Source organism: Ascidiella aspersa, chromosome 9 (assembly GCF_963924565.1).
Source record: "Ascidiella aspersa chromosome 9, kaAscAspe10.2, whole genome shotgun sequence".
Classification (NCBI taxonomy): Eukaryota; Metazoa; Chordata; class Ascidiacea; order Phlebobranchia; family Ascidiidae; genus Ascidiella; species Ascidiella aspersa.
Genome location: NC_139455.1, coordinates 6,908,560 through 6,930,630, shown reverse-complemented (window position 1 = coordinate 6,930,630; position 22,071 = coordinate 6,908,560). Strand labels below are relative to the sequence as shown.

The 22,071-nt window shown below is 38.6% G+C and overlaps 2 protein-coding genes across 2 annotated transcripts; both read left to right on the top strand.

Annotated features, from left to right (window-relative positions):
* Positions 1–4,465: 4,465 nt before the first annotated feature.
* LOC146132116 (toll-like receptor 7) lies at positions 4,466–5,713 on the top strand. The gene has a single exon (XM_083397214.1). It carries the CDS (start codon positions 4,466–4,468, stop codon positions 5,711–5,713), a length of 1,248 nt encoding a protein of 415 aa, XP_083253340.1.
* Positions 5,714–9,291: 3,578 nt separating this feature from the next.
* LOC146132115 (cell division cycle 7-related protein kinase-like) lies at positions 9,292–18,388 on the top strand. Its single transcript, XM_083397285.1, has 10 exons — positions 9,292–9,429; positions 10,317–10,508; positions 10,923–11,058; positions 11,321–11,414; positions 12,129–12,271; positions 12,968–13,645; positions 14,342–14,424; positions 14,973–15,122; positions 16,036–16,152; positions 18,127–18,388. Exons 1-10 carry the CDS (start codon positions 9,351–9,353, stop codon positions 18,375–18,377), a joined length of 1,923 nt encoding a protein of 640 aa, XP_083253411.1. The 5' UTR covers positions 9,292–9,350; the 3' UTR covers positions 18,378–18,388.
* The last annotated feature ends 3,683 nt before the right edge of the window (positions 18,389–22,071 follow it).

The window sequence follows — 22,071 nt, the reverse complement described above, 5'->3', positions numbered from 1 at the left end:
AAAGGTCTGCGACAATTAGTGCATTCAAAGGATCAAAAAGTCCGACTTTTAGACTTTGAGGTCTTGGACAATGCACTAATTTGACTTAACAAATGTGGATAAGAAGATTTCAATAATACTTGACCAACCCGAACCCAAACGTTAACCAGCACCCTAACCCAAATAATGTGCGTTAATTTAATAATTTGTGGTGGCAGTGGCCATTTTTACATGTTTAATTAATCGTTTTAAGTAATTAACGAACAACAAAAACATACGCCCCTTTATTATTTCTTGTCTAATTATCAAAATTGTCATAACGCATCCTTACCAAAAACATCCTGTTGTATATTTATCAAAATTGTAATAATATATCTATTTATCAAAGAGCTTTATGTGTCTAAACTCGAAAATGTAATGTTGACGAATTGCTACTGTGTGCGTTTTTAGTGAAAACTTCCGGTAAATTGCCAGTGCCTTGCGAAACAGTTCGGCCACTTGTTCACAGATGACGAATAACAAAACTGACGCATATCCTTCCTTATATTGTCAGCGAATGTGCGACCTTAAATCGCCGCTTTGAGAATTGGCACATTAGCCGCATCCCAAAACAATGATTCGAAATTGTGTTTACAGTTAGAGAAGCCGCTTTCGTGTACTAATATGAACAGATTCTAACTTCCTTGTAGGAGATAAGTTGAGAAAGAAAGGCGATAAGCCAACACCCGTGTGACGAAATTACTATTAGATAATGTAACAATTTGCCGTGTCATTGCTGCTTTGTGTATAAAAAGGATTGCTTACAAAATAAAAATGTCCAGTTCTCAGGATCAATTTACAAGTTGTTCTGCTGTTGAACCAATCCAGTCTAGTCGTGTCAAGACAGCGAGTGGTTGTGCTTGCCGGCATTAGCCGGTTTGCCCATAATAGCCAACACAAACTGTGTGGAATTGTAATCAGACAACACCAAAACTTATTGAAGCAATAGCGAGGTTGATTGCCGAGGCAAATTAGTTTAATGAGACTTGTAATTAAATCCGCTTGCCTCAAATTATAAGTTATAACGCTTCAGGCCCCAATACCTCAATTTGTGACGTAAAAATCCTTTATACAATGGACGATGAACTATATAGGCTATGCCCACCCGAGTTTGGGCTTTTTTTTCCAGCGTTCGGATAATTATTAAATTAACGCACATTATTTGGGTTTGGATTCGGGTTAGCGTTTGGGTTCAGGTGGGTCAAGTGTTAGTAATCATATCTCACTTTTTTAATTTTAACGAATATTTTTCATTTATCTACGTCCAACCTAAGCATATACGGCTTCTATTTCTCGCCTCGGTCGTTCTGTCATTGGTCTTTTTGGCTCCGTTTAATGTTTGGGGTGGGTAATGGCTGGGGTTGGTATATGGGTTAGGGGTGAAACTATTGGTTTAGTTATAGTTATCAAGTTAGGGTAGGGGTTTGGGTTAAGTAAAAGGATGTTTAAATCTTGTTCTGGCCGTTTAAGTTTTATTCTGATTCAGATATTATTCCGACTATATTGACTTTTGGAATGTTCCTATTTTGGCCTTATTTCGAGATGTGTCAAATTTCGATGATGATGTTATTCGAGTTCCAAACCCGGCTTTGACTCGACAGTCTGCATTCCACCCATTCACGCAACTAAAATAGGGTGGATAATGGATATACACTATACAGCAATTTACTCATGAAGGGATCATAACTCCTTTAAAACACCCAAAATACTTAGTTGGAATTATTTCACTAAATGTTTCACATTTACAATTTGAGGCCTCGTCGTTTTTTGTTGCTGCGCAGGTAGGCTACACGACAGACAGGATTCGAGTATAGTCTTAACGTAGCCTTCCTCGGGTCCCGAGTGCGACTCCGACTCTGTAGCTTTTGTCCGTTGATGGTTATGGGTTAACCTTAGAAGTTTATCAGAATTTTTTGAGTTGTATTTCAAGCTTAGGTTTGAGATTAGATAAGCAATCGAGTTACATGAACACTGTAAGTGTAAAGTATACTTCGTTCCTTATTTCGCAATGGTGGACTTATTAGGCTTATATAGTATAGTCGTTTTCGCAAGTGTATTCGTTGAATACGTGGCGGACTGGCGGTGTTATTCACAGGTTAGTTTCAAAACGTGCTGTACATGACCTCGCATCTCTTTGTGTCGCTAAAACGTGACCGAAATAGGCAAATTTCGCTTCCTTTTTGCTATAGCATACCGGAATCTCTGATTGACAGTCGTTGCGGTTCTTATAATTACAATAAGATGCGTAAAGTCTACACAGTTTAAATTTAACTTTCCGCAAAGACCTTTCTGAGGTTTGGCCCGCGACTAGATAAAGGTTTAACCATTGTAAAGGGTCTTCTCATAAGTTTTGAAAAATTCTAAAACTTTGATAAAGACTATTAAAACTAAATTTACTTTTGGCTGAAATGCATTTTTATGCAAACAATGCCGCCAATCTGCTTTAGCAGTTTAAAACCTGGAGTTGTAAACAAAGTTATTGTTGTTATCTCATTTATACAGGTGGCGTTGTTTAAAAATGAACCAGATCTTAGTTTTTTTGTGTATATTTATCAATTGTTTTATATCGCCTATTGCGAGTGACAACAAATCGAAAACGATTCAGTTTGGCAAATATCAATGCAGCCCTCTGACCAACCGCTCATTTCAACATGCAATTGGGTTTGCCGCGAAGAAGGCATTCGAACAAATCAAATTTCCAAACTGGGCAAAATATCCATCTCCTCTTATTAGTTGCCACCAACGAGGAATTCAACAAATACCGAAGCTTCTCGATCCCAACGTTGAAATACTGGTATTTTACGGCAACCTGATAAGGTACGTCGGCGCCGATGACTTGTCAAGGTATCGTTCGCTCATAGCCCTGGACTTGAGTGTAAACTGCCAAACCCAAACAAAGATTGCCCAACCGCAATGTGCCGGGCATATGGAATTTCACCCCCTTGCTTTTTCCCGTTTGACCAGGCTTAAATATCTCGACCTTAATCACAACTCCATGCTTACGTTGCCAGAAAACTTGCCACCTTCCCTCGAAGTGCTGGTGCTGAGCAACACATTCATGGTACCAATTAGCGAACAGCAGCTTTCCGTTCTTACGAGTCTTGACGTAGTTTTGTTACAATCGAACTGCGTACAAACGAAGCCTGTCAGCCTGTGCCCAAGGAAGTTTATCGTCACTGGAAAACCTTTTAAGTACAGCAAACCCCGTTACCTCGACATTTCCTTTAACAACTTAAAATCGTTGCCGAAATTTCTCTTCGTCGAAAGCATGGAGTGTATTGTCTTGACAGGAAATCCCATACATCAATTAGACAGAGATGATTTCATCGTATCACCGAACCTCGTTTATTTAGGTTTAGGCTGGACATCCAGTTACGATTTTCTACCTTTGGAAATCCAGTCGGGCTCATTGGACAATTTAAAACGTTTGGAAGCACTTGATTTATCTGCTAACATGCTAACTAGCCTGCCGAAAAACTTCCTTGCGAAAAATAAAGCACTTAGATCTTTGTATCTTTCTTTCAATTGCTTTAAATTTCTAACGTTAAACCCGACGATGGTGCCAAGTCTACCATATCTAAAAAAAATTTACCTTGCAGCAAATAATCGTTGTCAAAATTTCTCTTATTACCCCACACCACCCGAAAATGAAGAACTAATGCTGGGAGGTGCGTATCAGAGCTTCCCAGCACTTCTTACGTTGAGTCTTGGAATGACATATGACGAAAAAGATGTGGATAAATTCGCCATGTATGCAATTCGATACAGGAAAGTCACCGCCCAAAGTTTTGTAGCTCTGGCCAACCTCCCTTATTTCAAAAACCTTTATTTGGGAGGTAGTGGTATTACACAGTTCGACATGAGAGCTTTAGATGAATTGATCCATTTGGAAAGCATTGATTTGTCTTATAACGAAATTTCGTCTATCTATTACAGTGAAAGTCGAATTGAAGTTAAACGCAAAGGTAACGGTACTGATTTATCAGTTAGTGGAAACTACAACAACTTAATCACATTGCATAGAAACTCCATAGCTAGATTGGAAAATCGGACCTTTGGCGCAAGCACATTTGTTACTTTTCTCGATCTCAGTAACAACAAAATAAGTTACATTGGAAACAACACATTTTCGTCGCTTTGTAATCTAAGATCGGTTAACTTGAGTTATAATCCAATTCGAATGATATTTCCGTTGGCATTCAAACGTTTATCAAGTGTCGACATTGCCATCTTTGGATCTTTCTATGATCCTGATATGAGTTTAGAATTTTTAACTGCTATAAAGGGTCAATCATATTTAAAAATAGGGGGTGGTGACAGTGGGATCTATCACCTATTGAAATGGTATTTAGCGCGCAATATCACTTTCGAAAATGTTAGAAAGCTTGATATATCCGGAACTGCATTTCCACGATTTGATTCATTGCGTAACGACTATACGTACGCCATGTTTCCAAGGATCGTTGCACTGACGATGCAAAATGCTCTTTTAAGATGGAGAATTGGTGACAATTTTTTTAAAGGCACCCCATCAATCACTCTATTAGACCTCAGTCGAAACGGTTTGGAATGGTTTCCGTACGTCGCACTTCGCGAGTTGCCGAACTTGACTAAACTTCTTCTCGATCGGAACTTTATACAAACTCTAAACACGAGCCTTGTATGGTGCTGTTCTCAACTCGAAGTTCTCTCCATTCCACACAACATGATTCGATCAGTAGCTCCGGGTTCGTTTAACTTACCAAAATTGCACTATCTTGATATTTCCTTTAACAAGTTGGAGGATTTGTCGCCCATTACATACTCAAAACAGCTTTTAACCCAGTTGTCGCTCTTGGATTTACGTGGAAACGTGATGGCATGTCATTGCAGCATGAGTGACAACTTTGGATGGCTGATACGGTCTGGCACATTTGATCACTTGTATGTTAAGGGTTTCTTACCTTTCTGTCCGAACCAGATGTTCGAATATTTCGGTGGATGCCTTGTTTGCTACACGACAGACGGAAAGCTTGAAACCATTTTTAGCTACAGTCTCTCTTATTTTTGTCAAACCAACATGGCGTTACTCAACCTGACAATTTTCTTCTCGATCAATTTGGTTCTGTTTATTGTGGGATCGGTAGGATTCAGCAAGTGGTTTAAAGTAATTTTTGCAAAGATGGTTCACGGCAACATAAGGAAACGGCACGAGAGGGAGTCCATAGAGGAAACTTCTGCCCAAAACGGCAATCTTGATAACGGTGACACGACCTACTCATATCACGGTTTCGTTGTTTATGACACTTGCAACACGCCTATCTCTGACTGGCTGGACGACCGCCTTGTAGGAAAGCTGCAAGGCGGCAACCCGCCCTTGCGGATCGGCGTCATCGGCCAGAGCGACTTCTGTGGGCCTACGCCGCTCAACCAGTTGCTTTTGCGAATGCAGGCCAGTCGAAAGACCATCGTGATCATGTCCAACGGCTTCGGCGCGTCTCGCAAGTGCAAGTACGTGATCTCAGTGCTGGAAGACTGGGCGTACTCGGGGACTCGCGATCGCTGTGTGATGGTCAACTACGAGCCCGGGGTCGGTGGCAGTTCCTTCGCCAAGTACAGAGCCAGAAAGCATCCCTACAGCGTAGTGCAGTATCCGGGTCCTGGGGAAGACGAGGAAGTGTTTTGGGAAGAGATGAGAACTGCCATTCTGCTCTGAAGTATTTTGCAGAGTGGTACGGTGTACTTTCCGCTGTTTGTACACTTTATTTTTCATTGATACAAGTTTGCAAATTTTGAATACTTTTTTTTCATAACTGCTAAACAGGTCTTTTTGACGGTTGGTGATCTCCTGTAAATATTTATTTAATTTTATTTTTGGTGGATACCTTTTCTTTAATCGACGTTGTACAAAGCACTTTTAGAATTTGGGTTGTCGAAAATGTTGTTTTAAAGAATAATTATGACATATTTACGTTATGATAATGTAAATACCTTGTACAAGTGCGTTAGAAATTATTGTAGCCTATCTTCAATTTTCGGTTTAAATGTTCAACAACATATCTGCTGTTATTTGTTTTATCTTCGTGGTTGCAGTGTAGCTTTGTATTCAAGAAATAAAAGCATTAACAGTTACTTTAGCGTGAGTTCCGGTAACGGCCTAAATCAACCTTTTAAGGCCCAAAAGTATGGTGGTACTTTTGGGTTTGAAAGTGGAATAAAGTCCTTTCTATTTTTCTTTCGGAGAATAATGTTTATCGTTCAATACATTCAACGAGATGACAAGGTATAGCCTGGTAAAAAAAGAAAATGATGGCTGGTACTATTTTCATAACTCATTAGTTATTCTTGATGTTCTGCAGACCAAAATATTGAACGTAGGTCTATTCGGCCGTGTTTCGTCAACGAGTCAATATATGACTTTGTAGTTTATTCTTTTAAACCAGTTTTTAACCAATGGGTCGCTTGCAAAAAAGTATAGTTAAGGGAAATGGGAAATGGCCCACTTAGGCTATATACTTTAGTTATTCGGGTCGTTGCGCGAAAAAGGTTGAGAAAAACTGCTTTAAACCAAAAAGTGTTGGTTTGTCCTTAATTTTAGCGACAAGCTCTTTACGTTTCTTGTCATCAAAATATCGCGTGTAATAATTGTGGCCGAGCCGTTGTTTTTGTAATTTGAAAATACCGTCGTTATATCCGATTGCCGGCAGGTTCTGTCAAATGTTAGCTAGTCCAAAAATGCAAAATAGAGTGTAAAGGGATATAAGGGAAAACAACAGTGTTGTAATGACATGACTATAGAGTCTTTCAAACAAATGACTTAACTTGACATAAGTCTTTATGACAAATTTTGGACAAGCTTAAAAAATATTTTCATTAAGAATTATTTTTTGTAAAATGGGGTCATTTATCTCGATTTGGAAAACAAAAGCTTGCTATATGTTCGTTTTGGTGTCAAATCTATTTAAATAACTTTAATAGTTCAACGTTAAATTTTAATGACAAAGACTTGACTTGCTCTAATTATGACTTGACTGGGACGTTAGGTCAGTTTAAATACACTTGTTTACATCACTGGAAAATAACATCCATCACGTGTTTTATAATTTTTGTGCTTGTCACTATTGTAGGCTATGCTGTTGGTAAATTTAACTTTCATAGTTTTCGCTTATTTGCACGATTTATTACCTAAATCTTTTCCAATTACTTTATTAGCCGGGTAAATCTTACAAACTATGGCATGCTGTTCGTTTTTCCAAGTATGTTTATGCTGTTTCCGTGCCTATTAGCTTATTGCTACCCACGTCAAATATTCCGTCAAATAATAAATGCCTATAGAATGTCACTTTCGAAACAACCATTCGCGTTGGTTATTGATTTCGCTTAAAATGCTCTCTGAAGAGTAAAAATTTTTTAGTTTAGCAGATTACTTTTACTATCGACTTATTGGTCGCTATTGATACTCAAATGAGAAAACAAAAACTGGTAGGGCAGGGTTTCTCAACCGTGGCCCTCACCCCCATGGGGGCCACGGAGCGTTGATTGGGAGACCACGGGCATAACTCTCTATAGCTTGGCCATCGGTATTAAAAAAACTTCTGCTGTTCATGTTGGGTAATTGGAACTTTACTCGCGAAAAAGTATGCATGAACGCCGCTTATCGCTGTGGCGAAACAAGTACTGTGCTGCTTCTAGTGAAACCATATATGCGTGGTTTGCGTTTTTTCGGGCGTTCTATTACTGGCCGATAACTTTCGCCTGAGCAAAAGCGTCAATGCTGTTGGGTAACGTGTAAAACTAACGTGTAATGCCAGGTACCGGTACAGAGATTTCCTTAAAGGGCGTTTAGTTGCAAAACAAACATTCCGTCGTAAAACGCGCAAAGTTATCTGCGGGGTTACTCAAGGTCAACTTTAGGCCAATATTCAGCGAGGTTATGCACAGCGTAATTGTCACGTAATAGCAACACATCAATGGTAGTAATTACTTTGTATTTTTTGCAGCATAATATATATATTGCCTTATTAACAAATCACATTTCAGATAAAGTATAAGTAGGCTAAAACACAACATTGTTTTGCATTGCATTCAATGTATGGGCAAAATAGAAGTTTTAAGAACATTTTCGTGTATCTATTATGTTTTATGTTCTTGTGCATTTTTCGTGTAGTTATGTACTCTAATTTAAACAACACCTTTAAGTTGAAGTTATTTAAAAAGTTAATCATTCGTTGAACTTCGTTTAATGGCTGAATCGTTACTAACGTGGAGAAGTAAAACAAGTGAAAAACGTAAATACAATGTTGAATATTTATTATAAGCAGAGGGGGCCACGAGGGTTGAGAGCTTATCAAAGGGGGCCACGGAGCATAAAAGATTGAGAACCGCTGTGCTAGGGCTATTTAATATACATCATAAATACCCCAATTGTTGGGTATGTTGCCTACAGCTTAAATAACTGTCATATTTTGCATAGTATCATTGGTCAAATTGTCTCCTTTTTAGATTTCATTTAGTTTCTTTCCCATTTTTTTTGCTAAGTGAGTAAGCCTAGTTTTTTATCTGTTATACAGACCAAAGAGTCTCTCTTTGTACAGACACAGAATGGCGGCCATTATAATTAAGCTGTTTTTCTCTACTGCAATATTTTGCATTTTTCAGGCGATGATTGAGGGCAATTCGGAATCTTAAAACAAGGGAATTTTTATTTTACCGTTTTTGCCGCAGTATTTTACCTTATCGATATATTTCAAGTACTGTGATGAGAAAGACGCTTTTAACTTGGCGAGGAAACCGATTCGTTTGGCGCGCTGAACGATGACTTCATGAGGCGGGAATTAAACGAGAGAAAAAAGGAAAAAGGGGAACCGGTGTAGTAGAAAGATTACCGAAGGCCGAAGCTGTGTGTAGTACTGACAGATGGAAGGCGATCGAAGGTTCCTGGTGTTGTGAAATCCCTTTGTTAGGGCTTCTGGACTGTAGTTTCTGCTGCGTTTAGGGAACCAATAAGCTGTAAGTCGTCTAGCAATGGTGCGATAATGGCCGACCGAACTAGAGCCGTTCCTCTGAAACTTAGCGCCATACGAGTTACCGGTAATTATCTGCTGGCGGTCTCTTGACTTTAGTATCCGTATCCTGTCACATTTTAGAATCCGCTGTATACACAAACTGTAAATGAGCTCAGTTGAAGGCTGTGTTTTAGATGTATGACAGATTTTAAGTTGTACAAAAGGAGGTAGATGACCTTAAATGTAAATACTTAAGTAGTTTGACCTAAAACATTTATTTTATTTGTAGATTTTACTGGTAAAAGCCTTTTTAGATTTTATTTTTAATTTTTTAAATAACCTTTTATCATGGTTGACGTTATTGAACCTGGAATGCAGCTCAACAACAACGACACCACATCTAATTCTTATCTACCAAAGTTGGAAGGTATAATTAAGTTTTACATAAAACTATCTTTTTAGTGGACTCTACCTTGAAGATAAATTCTGATTGATACAATCTACACCGAAAGCCATTGCAGACTCTAGATTTCAGTTGTAAACACACATATGTGTGTTCAGGTTTCATGTGATACAATCTATTTATCATTTAACCTTGCTGTTAATCTAAAAATGTGAAGTATGAAAACATTTTTGAATAGTGTATCTGATCACATCAAATGTATAGCAAAAAAACGGATTGCATTCCAGTTTGGTGCAAAATTTATTTAAAAAAATTAAGGCTCGCAATAAATCGCCACAGTTACTGGTTTGTGCATAACGTTTCCTAAATTTGTTGTCATAGTGTATAATATTTGATTTTTCATGGGTAGTTTATTTATGTTTTTAATTTAAACCCAAAATACAAAAAGGTCCGCTTTTTACAAAGTACCCCTTTTTCCCAAAATTGCAATTTTTTAAAGCGTCAAAAGTGTCAGTACTTTTGAAAGATATTGAACCAGTGAATCCCAAGCTGTGTGCCGCGGCACACTAGTGTGCCTCGAGAGATTGTCAAGTGTGCCGCGAACTTTTTGTAAATAAGAGTATTTGTTTTACCAATAGGCATACACGCAAGCATTTTAGACTTAAATACACACTATTCACTACGAATTAATAACTTTGAGACATTTACAAATAGTGTCATGTTTTAAGGCCGATTGTAAAATTGCTCTATTGTTGTTCTATTAAAAGTGTACTGTGAAATGGTTAAGAATTTTTAGTGTGCTGCGAGCCAAAAAATGTTTGGGAACCACTGTATTAGACACTCCAAAAATTTGAACTGTACATACAAAACATAGTTTGATTTCAGCGTTTAACTATTCTGTTGAACTTTAGACTTTCACGATGAAAGCTCCCTTGCTTGGATTCAAGCGAGCCCCGGCAAAAGTTCCAAACAAGAAAAGGGTCAAGCTAAAAAGAAACACAAGAAATCAAAAACTACACCAAAATCTGATGAATTTTCTACTTTACTAACGAGCGTACCACAAGTCGGGACTCATTTCAACATGAAAAAGTTAATTGGTTCAGGTAACTGACAAACAAAAATATTCTTGTTAATGCATGGTTTTGTTTACCATCGCACATCGTAGTGTTTAGCTAGGTGACATGACACAAACTTGTTTATAAATGTTAAAAATGGCTCCTAAAAGATTTTCATGTAAGCAAAGTATGATTAGGGAAATATCTTAATATTTATACACATGTCTGTGTATGATGTGGTCTATTTTTTGTCATTCACCAGTTAAATTATATATATATATATATATATGCTGAGTGCATTTCTTCAGCGGTCCACAAACAATTTTATGCATGCAGTTGGTCATTTAACTGCAAAATACAAGGGTGTGTAGATTGCAAAATACACGGGTGTGTAGATTTCCAGATATTTAAGTAGGCCTTTGTTGTTGGGCTTAGCATAAACCGATTTTTTGAACTTTCCAGGTACATTTAGCAATGTGTATCTTGCTACGCTGAAACATCTTGGTGAGGACAGTCCTATGTATGCACTGAAACACATATTTTCAACTTCACACCCCAAAAGAATTGAGAGTGAGGTCAAGTGCTTAAAGGAGATCGGGTAAAATTTATTATTTTCTCACAGATTTATCTGAGTGTACTAGTGTAACTCCTCTATTCACCTTATCCTTTTTTAAAAAGTAGTGCCTACCTATGTTTTAAAATGCTCAGTGTAAATTTTATGACTTTTTATCTGATAAAAATTTAAAATCATTGAAAATTTATAAAGAGATTAATTGCAAGGCACAGATTCAAAATATGCTCCAGTTGCATGCTAGTTTTAATGTTAGTAGGGTGAGTTAAATTTAATTTACATATTTCAGAGGTGCACAACATGTTGTTGGCATCGAGGGCTGCATTAGGCACAACGGAGAGGTGGTGATCATAATGCCATACATCAAGCATTCAAAATTTATGGTAATACAAAGGTTTCTTATAAATAATTAATAATTGTTTTGATATTGAAGCAAATTAATTCTAGGTGCTTGGTGTGTAAATGTTGCATGATTATGTTACAATACAATTACAAAACAGATACTGTCTGTATACAATACAACTTTTAAGTTTTTAGGAAAACTAAACCTAGTTTGTTTTAGCTGTTGACCCAATTAAATAAATAAATATATAAGCGAAAATATGCACTATAATAAAGTAAAAATAACTTTTTGAGATAATGGTATAAAATCATTTTTGTGTGAAAAATGTTGTTAATTTGCATTTGTTATAATTTATCATTTTTAATCAGTTTTAAGTAAGGTAAACTGTTGTTTTTTTAAACTTATAAACATGGTAATATAGGGCAGAGCTCCCTAAGCTGGGGTCCACGAGTCGTGGACTGCTAGAGGCCGTGCAAGTTTTTCATACAAACTGTTACATCTATATTTTTTCTGTTTAAAATGCTAATGGGAAACTTAATACGAAACAAACCCAATACACATTGCTTTAAATACCAAATATGTGCCCATCCAGACAACAAAAAATGTTATCATTTAAACTGTTAAACCTAGGGCTCACTAAATTTTTTTTTAAATAAAGCACTAATTCTCCATATTAATTTACACCAGGCCTTCCCTTTGCCCTGCCAGTGTGCTAGCTACAAGCCCTTTTAAACGTGATGTTACTTTTCCACAGGACATCCTGAACCTGATGAGCATAGGCGATGTGCGCGACTACATGTGGCAACTCATGCTCTCCCTGCACAGGGTGCACAGCTTCAACGTCATACACAGGGACGTGAAGCCAAACAACTTCCTGTTCGACCTTAAAACCAAAACGTATGAAAGTAATTTATGCACGCATGCAAATTATAAACTAGGATCAGCCTTTTTAGAGTCCCACTGGCCAATTTTAAAACGGATCCATATCATTAAAACACAAGATCGCAAAGTTAGAGCCAAACCAGTGATTCTCAACCTTTTAAGGCTTACGGCACCCCTAAAAAATAATAAATAGCTGCGGCACCCCGGTTAAGAACCACTGAGCTAAACTCACGAAATCTTTCATATTGTTATTTTCTCATCGTTTTTAAAAAAAAATTCATCCATTGGTTTTTCTAGCATATTCATTGAACCTGATAAAATGCCATTCGATATCCCCTTTTTAGCTTTATAAATGGCGGCAGCGCCAAACAATAACTTAGCTTACATTGTTGTAGAAGGTATGTTAATCAATATTAAAACTTGAATCTAAGTTTGTCAAAATATACACCACCTCACAAATATGAATATATATTGTAGAATCGTTTCTCGCATAAGGGTGGTGATTTTTAAAAGTGGTTAAAACACTGCTTTCTCTCATCTGTTTGTTCATAGAACATGACAGTAACTCACACCAATAGCAAACCAATTCGTAAACAAAAACATCGCGAAAGTTAATGTACGGAGCTATTCGCATTGACAGTAGAAATATTCGGTTCACCGTACACCTCCTCATACATGTGTTTCATCACTGATGATCTCTTCTTTGTTTAGGGGCGGTCTGGTCGATTTTGGCCTCGCTCAGGAACATCAGAAAAGCGACAAGGGAAAGCCGAAGCCAAAGGAAGTCAACAAGAGTAAGCCGCTGAGCATCAGCCAGAGCATAAAACGACCCTCGCCGACCACAACAACGAGCTCCTGTAATCACTCGGCACGCCACTCAACGGGGACGTGCTCGCCCAAAGCGAAGCGAAAGTGTCTGGCCGAAATCAAGATCAACACCAACGCGCCCGCCAGGAAAAGCTGCCCCAGATCACTGAAGGAAGAAGTGAAGAGGCTCCACGAGAAGAAGCTCCTTGGCCACCAGGAGCAGCAGAAGAGGAAATCTCCGAGGAAGACTAGAGCAGGAAACGAGGAGAACGCGACTCCGGGAAGATTAACTGGATCTATTTCCTCCTCTTTAAAGACTCCCAAATTCTCCTCCTTCACATCCCCGCTTCCACAACCTCACCGTCGGTCCTCCGTGTCTTCCTCCTCCGCCTTGACTCCCATCTTCGGAGCGAGGAAGACGAGCAAAGTCACCATCGCCGACGTGTTCCCCAACATCCGGAAGTACGGCAGCCGGGCACCGAACGCTCCGTCACCGGCAGGGCACAAGAAGAGCGCCACGGCGAGCGACAAGATGTGCGCTTGCTACGGAAAACTCACGGTCTGCTACAAATGCCTCGCAAGGTATATAACTCTTTATGTTTTAACTGATGCCAACGATTTATATTTGGCTCTTAGTTATTGCAAAAAATGAACTTTCTGGAATACATTAAAAATAGAGCGAGGAAAAATTACTGTTTGACATTTTGTTTTTAAGTTTCGTTCTGTAACTCCATTTCATGAAGATAAACGGATGAAATCGATATGTTTTTTTAAGTGAAATGTCAGTTATGTCATCCAACTTTGCCCTATTTAATTCATATACAAAGAAAGGCTGCTAAAAGTCTAACCTACAGCCTGGTTACAGCGCTTTTAACACTGGCCGTCGGTTTTACAGATAGCGAGAAGGCCTAAATCACTTTTGCGCTTACATCTACAGCAGGGATGGGAAGTTATTTTCAAATGGAGGGTTTAAGTAACAGAAATTTTTTGGAGGGTCGGGTCTGATAGAGGATCTGAAATGAACATTTTATTATGTAAAGTGCGTTTCCTTTAAAAAGTCATCTGTAACTATTCTTGTTTTGACAAAGAAGTAAACGTAGTAATAAGCGATTATGCCTTACAAGACTTATTTTTTCTTGATAACGTTTTATAGAAAATTATGTCGAATGTAAAAGGGTTGCGGAAAGCTGTTTACATAAATAAGGGATTGCAGATAAACAGATTGGACCCCCCCCCCCCCCCAGAAAACAAATTTATCATATAATCGTTTGATTTCAGGCCAGGTTTTGCAGCTCCCCGTGCTGGAACGGCGGGATTTCGTGCCCCTGAAGTACTTCTTCGCTACAACGCGCAAACCACAGGTGAGAATCAAGGCTAGCTTGCAGTTTTGTTTGCGCCAACACAAGTTTAACCAACGAGGACACGAACCATGTTATTAACTGGCGTCCATGGAGCGTCAAGGAGCGTCGGGGGGTGTCAAAGGGGGTCCATGAAGGGCGAGTTAAAATCTTGGTGTATTTAAAAAAAAATGGAATAAACTTTTTATATGAATAGAGTTAAATAGTAAATAAAACTCTTTGTTGTCTACTCCATTGTGTTCAAAAAGCAAATTTCTGTAAGCATACAAATATGGAAAGGACCGCAAAAATTGTTACGTTTTTGTGTTGTGAACCAACACGATCTTTTCAACTATACCTGGTATATTTACAGAAAAATTGATTTGCGCTATAAACCTAATTGAGGTTAAATAGAAAACTATTTGCAGTATAATTTTTTTGAGTAAGCCCTGAGTATTAACAAGTAGACTTTTACGGCCAGCGGTTGTCCGAAAAAAAAATCAAAAGTTCTCTATTAATGTTTTTTTTTATAATTCGCTTATTCATTTTTCGGTGCTTGTTTTTCCTTTCAGCCGTCGACATTTGGGCTGCCGGCGTCATTTTCCTTTCCCTGCTAACCGGCCGATGTCCCTTCTTCCGTCCCGCCAACGACGTCGAGTCCTTATCGCAAATCGTTTCCCTCTTCGGCCACAAAAGGGTCCTGGACGTCGCCAAGATTTGCGGTGAGTTCGCGACGGGAAAACGATACCTATATACTTTTCAGGAGGTCATTATCGATTGCTTTCTTTTCTTTTGGCGACAAAGGGTTAAAGTCGAAATGAAAGATTTTTGTTTATCAATAGTACATTTTGGAACTTGATTTGGTATGGTTTAACTCATTAAGCGAAACGCGTATAATAACATTTAAGTTTTAAGGATCGCCATGTTTCGCCATTTTGCCAGAATTTTGTTTTATTGTTTTTTGGTCAAGCTCATCTGTTTTCAAAGTAAGTACGTCCGATACTAGACATTTTATCGCGATACCGATACCCAATATTTTCGACATCAAGCATAGCGTCCGATCCGATACCAAACAAATTCATTACTATTCTTAAACATAGATGAAATTTTAAGGTTTAATAGTAATTAATTGTTTTAGGTTATTAGGCTAAAAGTTTTGGTCGAAATTGCTGCGTTTGATCGCAAATTCACAGTATTAATTTGGTTTCGGATCAGGACCGATACCACTACTCACTCTAGTATCGGACGAGCGCCGATGTCCGATACTTACAGTTGGCACCGTGTATCGGCTACGGTCCGATATTATCGAACATCCCCATTTCAAAGTGTAGATATGAATTGTTTTGTGATTTAAATGTGACGACTCGTTTGTAAATTTGCGCTAAAGGATAAAAGCAAAAGTTGAGTTTTTATTTGTTAACAAACACATTTCGTTCGCTATACGCTACTAGCATTATATTTATACAATTCGTCGATTGACTTTGACTCTTTGCTCCGACTCGGTTCTAACACATCTGATGTTTACGTTGTTTACCACTTTGTGGATATTGTGAACTGCTTTCGATTAAGGGTAATCATATAATTGTTGTTCCGTAAAACCGTGATCGAAAATTAAACCCCATATTAATCAAACAGGCAAAAAGTGCACGATATCATCGTCTTACCACGGCTACGACTTGAAGGGTGTAGTGATGAGCCTCAAGAAATCACCAGAACCTGATTGCGACCAGAACAGCGGTTCCTTGCTTAAAGGTAAGATAGGCCGACAAATAAAAATTCCTGCCGTTTTCTGCTAGATGCTCAGTCGATATCAAGTGTCTAAAACTATAGTCACTTTTAGGGAGGTTCTAGGTGGAATCTCAAAGTGGTATAGAATAACACGTTTCGAATCTAGACTAACGATTCCAGAATATTGAATCCGAGTAGACTTTTAAGTAATTATTTCGTTTTTTTGTTTGGTTTGTACCCTTTGGTAACAAAACAGCAATTAATCGCACAATTATTTGCTAGAGGAACCTTATTGTGATCGGAAAATTAAATTACAAGTAATTATCATTATGAAAAACTGCCATTTAAAGCAGTGGGTAAAATTTTGTTGCATAATTGCACTACACAACAACAACCAAAAAGGAAAACATGATAGAAACGCGGGGTTTGTTGCTCCAACTGATTTTTTGTCCGCATAGTGAGTGCAATTCTAGTACCATTGTTTGACAATTACGCTGTGGCGAAACCTTGCTGAGTTTTAGATTAAAGATAAACCTATAACGTACTTGGCGCGTTTTACTATGGAATGCTACTTTTGCAACTTAACGCCTTTAAGGAAAATTGCATCGCTTCACCCTGGCATTACACGTTAGTCCCCAATTACTTCTAAGTAGCACCTAATAATGATTAGTCGAAGGTTATTGCCGAGTAATTGGCCGCCCGAAAAAAAAATACATTTAAATCATGCGCAGTATTTGTTCGCAACCACTACACGCCTTAATCCGAACTTGCCACTCGCGAGGACTTTACATTGCGTCGATTATATTTTAGTGTAGTTTATAAAACATAACATTTTATATACTCGTTTGTATTTTTTACATGGTGTTTGTAACATGCCAATGAGGACTGAGCACGTAAGGTTTGTTGTGGGTTGACCTCGTTAGAACCTTTCCGCAATTTCCTCAGCGTTCAAGCTTGTGTGTGTGAATGGTGTATATTTTATGTGTGTAACTGTTGTATAGTATATTTTTGCGTTTTCCGGTTTACTTGGGGAAAAAATGTCTCGCAGGGAATAAGGGTATTTAGATATTTAGGTGTTCGGAAGGAGATACATTTAATGATCAAATTTTACCAGCTTGTTGCGCAAGGTTTGGGATTTCAGGCGTAAAACGTGGTTTAATGTTTTTTTTTAGATTTTGCTTTTTCGTGTTGTCTTTCGATACCGATGCCCATTTTTCACTTTATGACGACCGCTAAACGTCAAAAGACGTTAACATCATGCGTCTATATCTATCTAATGATAAAGGTATACCCAGTGTACCTTTTTCAGAATATGACGTGATGTTTAAATCCCATTCTCATTTAGTCTTGTCTTTTATTCCAAACAAAAAAGTGACTATAAATTCGATTGACACAATCCGCAAAGCGAAAGCAATTTTACTCCTTTTTCGCAAATGAATTACGCAATAAGGTAAATTGCCTTACACAACAGCCATGTTTACGAGATTTCCGTGAACAAACCATTGGACCTTTTACTCTTTGTACGACTTTTATCTTAAATCTGCCAATTTATCGGTCGACCTTCAGTACTTTCTTCCACGCCTACAATTACGCATTTTTATACAAATAGCAAAGATACAAAATCCATCCCAAAATATAGTTGTCTTACCGCTTTTTATTTTTATCCTGGTAAAAAATAAAACGAATAAAACAATAATTTTCTAGCACTATTTTGCAAACTTTGAGTTGTCCCTTTATATTACTTAAAAAGGGTGCAGATAATTTTTTTTCATAACACCGGGAAAATTAACGGGATAGAGAACCAATACTCTACATAGCACTAAACTTTTGGCCTAATATTTTCATATTTCTTACCTGAACTGTAACTTTTCTTCACGCAAAACACCTTTCGAACTCTTTAACTTGTTGTCCCAATCTCTTTTTATCCTATACATTTTTGCCTGTCGCAAACGCATTTCGCTTTTACCCAAAATTACCCCAATCTTTTAATCAATACAGGTCCGAACAGCCGCAGATCTCCCCGTCGACGACATAATACCGATTACACGGGTAGCAGACCCAGTTCGCCCCAATCACCTCTACAAAGCGATGATGACGTCACAAGCTCCCGGGCCTTCCGTGCCGTGGACATCCCCGACTCGGCGTTTGACCTACTCGCCCGGCTACTCGACCTGAACCCGCACACTCGCATCAGCGCAGCGCAGGCCCTCAATCACCCCTTCTTTTTCCGTCCCGACGCACTTTTTTGAAATCAATTTCACTCGGCACCGTTTTTTTTTTTTTCACTACGAATGATGTCGTTGTATTTCTTCCCTAAACAGTGCAGCAGGCGGTCGTGAAAAACGGTACTTACTCCTTAAGCGAGGAATTTTAGTTTGTTTAATCAATGCTGGAAAAAAACCTGGCGCTATATTTCTCTTAATGAAGCCATGCGTAGTTTGGTGTACTTACAGGCATCCTGTATGTTTTCCTATTTGAATTAACTTCTGATTTCTGCTCTTAATCTGTTTGCTTGAGATAGAGTCGAACTTACGCCCTTGGGCCAATGCCACCACTCCGTTATCACAAAACAATCGTTTTTCGCTGCATTGTTTGAAGAAATCTATTCTGATATCGTATGTGTTCCACATAATGATTGAAACAATACTTAAACGTTTTATCCAGGATCTTCAACTTTTATGACTTAAATTTCTGGTACCATTTTGGCTTACTGCTAAATCTGAGCTGGTTAGGTTAACAGGCCAAAATGTTATAAATTAACTGAAGGGTTTGCCGAAATTTAAAAAAAACATCGTTTTAATACACCAACGAGACGAATTTATAGCTTTAACTATTTTAGGCGTTGGAATTAAATTCAAATTTGTTCAATTTGTAGGTTTGTTTTGCCCAAACCCATATTTGTAAGAAATTTTACATGCGTTGATTATCAAGGACTAATAACTAATCAGGGCAATACTGTTAAGTTCGTCCTCGATTGCGCAATCTCACCAATTTCGATCCAAAATTATTGTGCACAACTTTATTTCACTTGTCGATTCTCCAATGTCAGTTAATCTTTCACCAATTTGTTCACCACTGGACAATCCTGCCACTAAAAATAATTGTGTAACTGATGTGTTTCTATTTGTTTGGGTGAACTACGTTACACAGATTTTTTACAGTGTTAGTTGTTCGAGACGCAGCTATAGCCCATTCCATGTGTCGTGTTTTAAGTTTTTTTTATTTTGTCGTGTTTTGAGTTCGATTGATGATTTGTTTTTTATTCTGTGATTATACATTCGTGTTTTGTGCGTTGTTTTAGAGTTTTACAATTGTTTTATAAATTTTATTTACTGCCCGAATTTATTCATTCGTCTTGTCCGTCGCTTTATTTTGCAGCTGCTCAAATGTTGTGATTCCTTTACTGAGTTGTAAAATTGCTTAATAAGAAACATTGCCCCTTCTTTGCAAAAGGCGTTTTCGTGTTATCTTCTTCAATACTGCTCTTGATGTTTTGCGTTGTGATTTTAAACGAAATTAAATGAAAATATTATATATAATATGCGTTATTGTCTTAGGAGAATTTTAGTGTTTTCCGTCGTATTTACAAAGCATTTTAAAAAATTCATGTCGTATTTATTCTTAGGCCAATAGCAAATCTTATTTAAAAGATTATATCTGACACTGGTTCATCAAGACTGCAACAGATGTTGGTGTTATGCTAGGCTCAGTGAATTATAACGGACGTAAGCCGAAAAAAAAGCAGACCTCACAAGCGCAGCAATATAGATGGTGATGTCACAAAGAGTTAACAGAACAAAAACGTGGTTAATCTTAGAATGTGTTTTGCTTACTGTATTCCGTTGTGCCAGGTTGTAATTCCTAGGCAAAGCTTTCGAGTCCAGGTTAGTTTGGCCCCCGGTTTAACGTGCTGTACATGTTTTGTTTTGGCCTATACGAAATAATTTGAGTTTGAGATCGTTACTTTGAATAGAGCTAAGTGTTTTTTTAGAGAAATGAGCTATATTCGTACAAATATTTTCTAGTTGCAAAAAAGAATAGTTTTCGCCTATTGAGCTTTGCAGTTCAGAGAAGTGTCGTTCAATTTAGCTAATTGTATGAAGCAGCGTTTAGGAAAATCAAATATATATAGACTTATTTTGTAGTATACTTTATCGTGTTGTTTGCAGAGTTGGCAAAATATTTGTTATACATTTTATTATGTTTAAGTGGTAAATACCAGAAAATATAGACGCACTTTTTGTTTACCATCGAACCGAATTTCCTTTATTGGTTGTGGTTTAATGTTCTAAATTCGTTTAATTTATCTGATAAGATGCATGTGCTGTAAGTTTCTATTTATCGGCCTTTAAAACAAACAAATAGACTTCGAAAACGTGACTAATATTAATTAGAAATCGTAATAATGCGACAGACCCTGTATTGTGAATGGTTTTAATATGATAGATGTTTCACAGCCTAAATCCCTTCGTGTGTGCCTTCGTATCTGAATTTGTCTTGACTGTTATAGTTTCACTGTTTTTATCCAAAATATTAGGTCGCTGGAGGCGCTATAGAGCAAACGGCAAAATATTTTCTCGACGCCATTTTTACTGAGTGGTCAATTTTCAAAAAATTGGACAATGGCTATCGTTGATTGTTACTTATAAAATCGATGTCGGTTTGTTTGACATCACATGACAACATGATTCTACTGCAATACAAATTATCCATGCGTACCAACATGAACACCCGTTTAGGTCCGGTTGGCACCTGACAGTGCGTTTTAGCGTTACTTAAAAATGGAATATCCTCCTCTATTTTTTAATATCATTCTTTAATGTGTTCCCTGTTTCGTTTGCTAGCTTTATAATAAAAAGTCAGTTGAAAAGCTTATTTAAGATTTAAAAAATTTTACTCATCAAAGTTAAAATAATATTTTTCTTGTTGGCAGTCTTCCCGAGAAACTCCTAGTTATGTGTGTGCCGTTAAAATGCGTTTTCAAAAGCATAAGGCACTGTTGAGGCAATGTGTCTTTCTGATAAAAACATGTTTCTGGATCCGTATTTCGACCCGAACTTTGCAGTTCAAAGTCGGTCGTTTAGACTCGATTTTTTCGCACATTGTAGCAATTCCAAGCGATTCCAACGGGCTAATAACCCGCCGTTGGTCTGATCCAAACGGGAAAAGTTCGTCTCGGCGATGACGGGCATGACAGTAATCGCGGACGCCGCTAACACGACACTTCCCGTTCGCCCTAAAAGCTCGTCGTCCGATCGCTTTGCAGCGAATGAATCGAAGAAGCGGCGAGCGGCGTGAGAAAGAACCCGACGGTTGCAGGTCGCATTTTAGAGTGGCAGAAGGGAGTCGTATTTGCCCGTGCGTGTGTGTGCTTTTGGTGATCGGGAGGCGAGCGTTAAACAGGCGATCATCGGAGGGGGGTTGTCGCTTCCAGATTTTCTTGGCTTTTGTTTCGTGCCGCGCCGCCTCAGACTGGCTGGCGCCACGCGCACACCGCGACGAGCTCTAACAATGCGCCCGGGAGGCAGCGGCGCTTCGTCAGAGACACAAGGCAGAGGGATGCGAGAGGGGGAAAGATAAATACAGGGCTCTCTTTTTCTCGCGCGCACTCGCTGGCTCGTTTGCCAGATCAAGACTCCAAGCGCTGCCGGCGGGCCCGTGCCGGAGTCAATGAAAGATTCCCGATACGCGAAATTACAAGACCGCGTGGCGCCAAGGCGGCTCGGTGCCGGGAGAAGGCAAGAGAAGGCGGCGGCGCGGCGGAGCGGGCGAGGTGGCGAGCTAACAGCTGCTTTCGGGCGAGCGGGGAATGGTAAACACTGCGAGTTATTGGCGCGCGCAAGCGGCGGCAGGTGGTTATCCGGCGGCAGGGTCCCAGCGCGCGGCGCCAGCCTGTCGCCAGCCGACGACAAAGCGCAAACAAAACGCAAAGATCAAAACCCA

Coding starts and splice junctions, on each gene's coding strand:
- LOC146132116 (XM_083397214.1), top strand. CDS start 4,466: ATGTTTCCAAGGATCGTTGCACTGACGATGCAAAATGCTCTTTTAAGA.
- LOC146132115 (XM_083397285.1), top strand. CDS start 9,351: ATGGTTGACGTTATTGAACCTGGAATGCAGCTCAACAACAACGACACC. Junction 10,509..10,922: donor GAAAAAGTTAATTGGTTCAG/GTAACTGACAAA, acceptor TGAACTTTCCAG/GTACATTTAGCAATGTGTAT. Junction 11,415..12,128: donor TCAAGCATTCAAAATTTATG/GTAATACAAAGG, acceptor ACTTTTCCACAG/GACATCCTGAACCTGATGAG.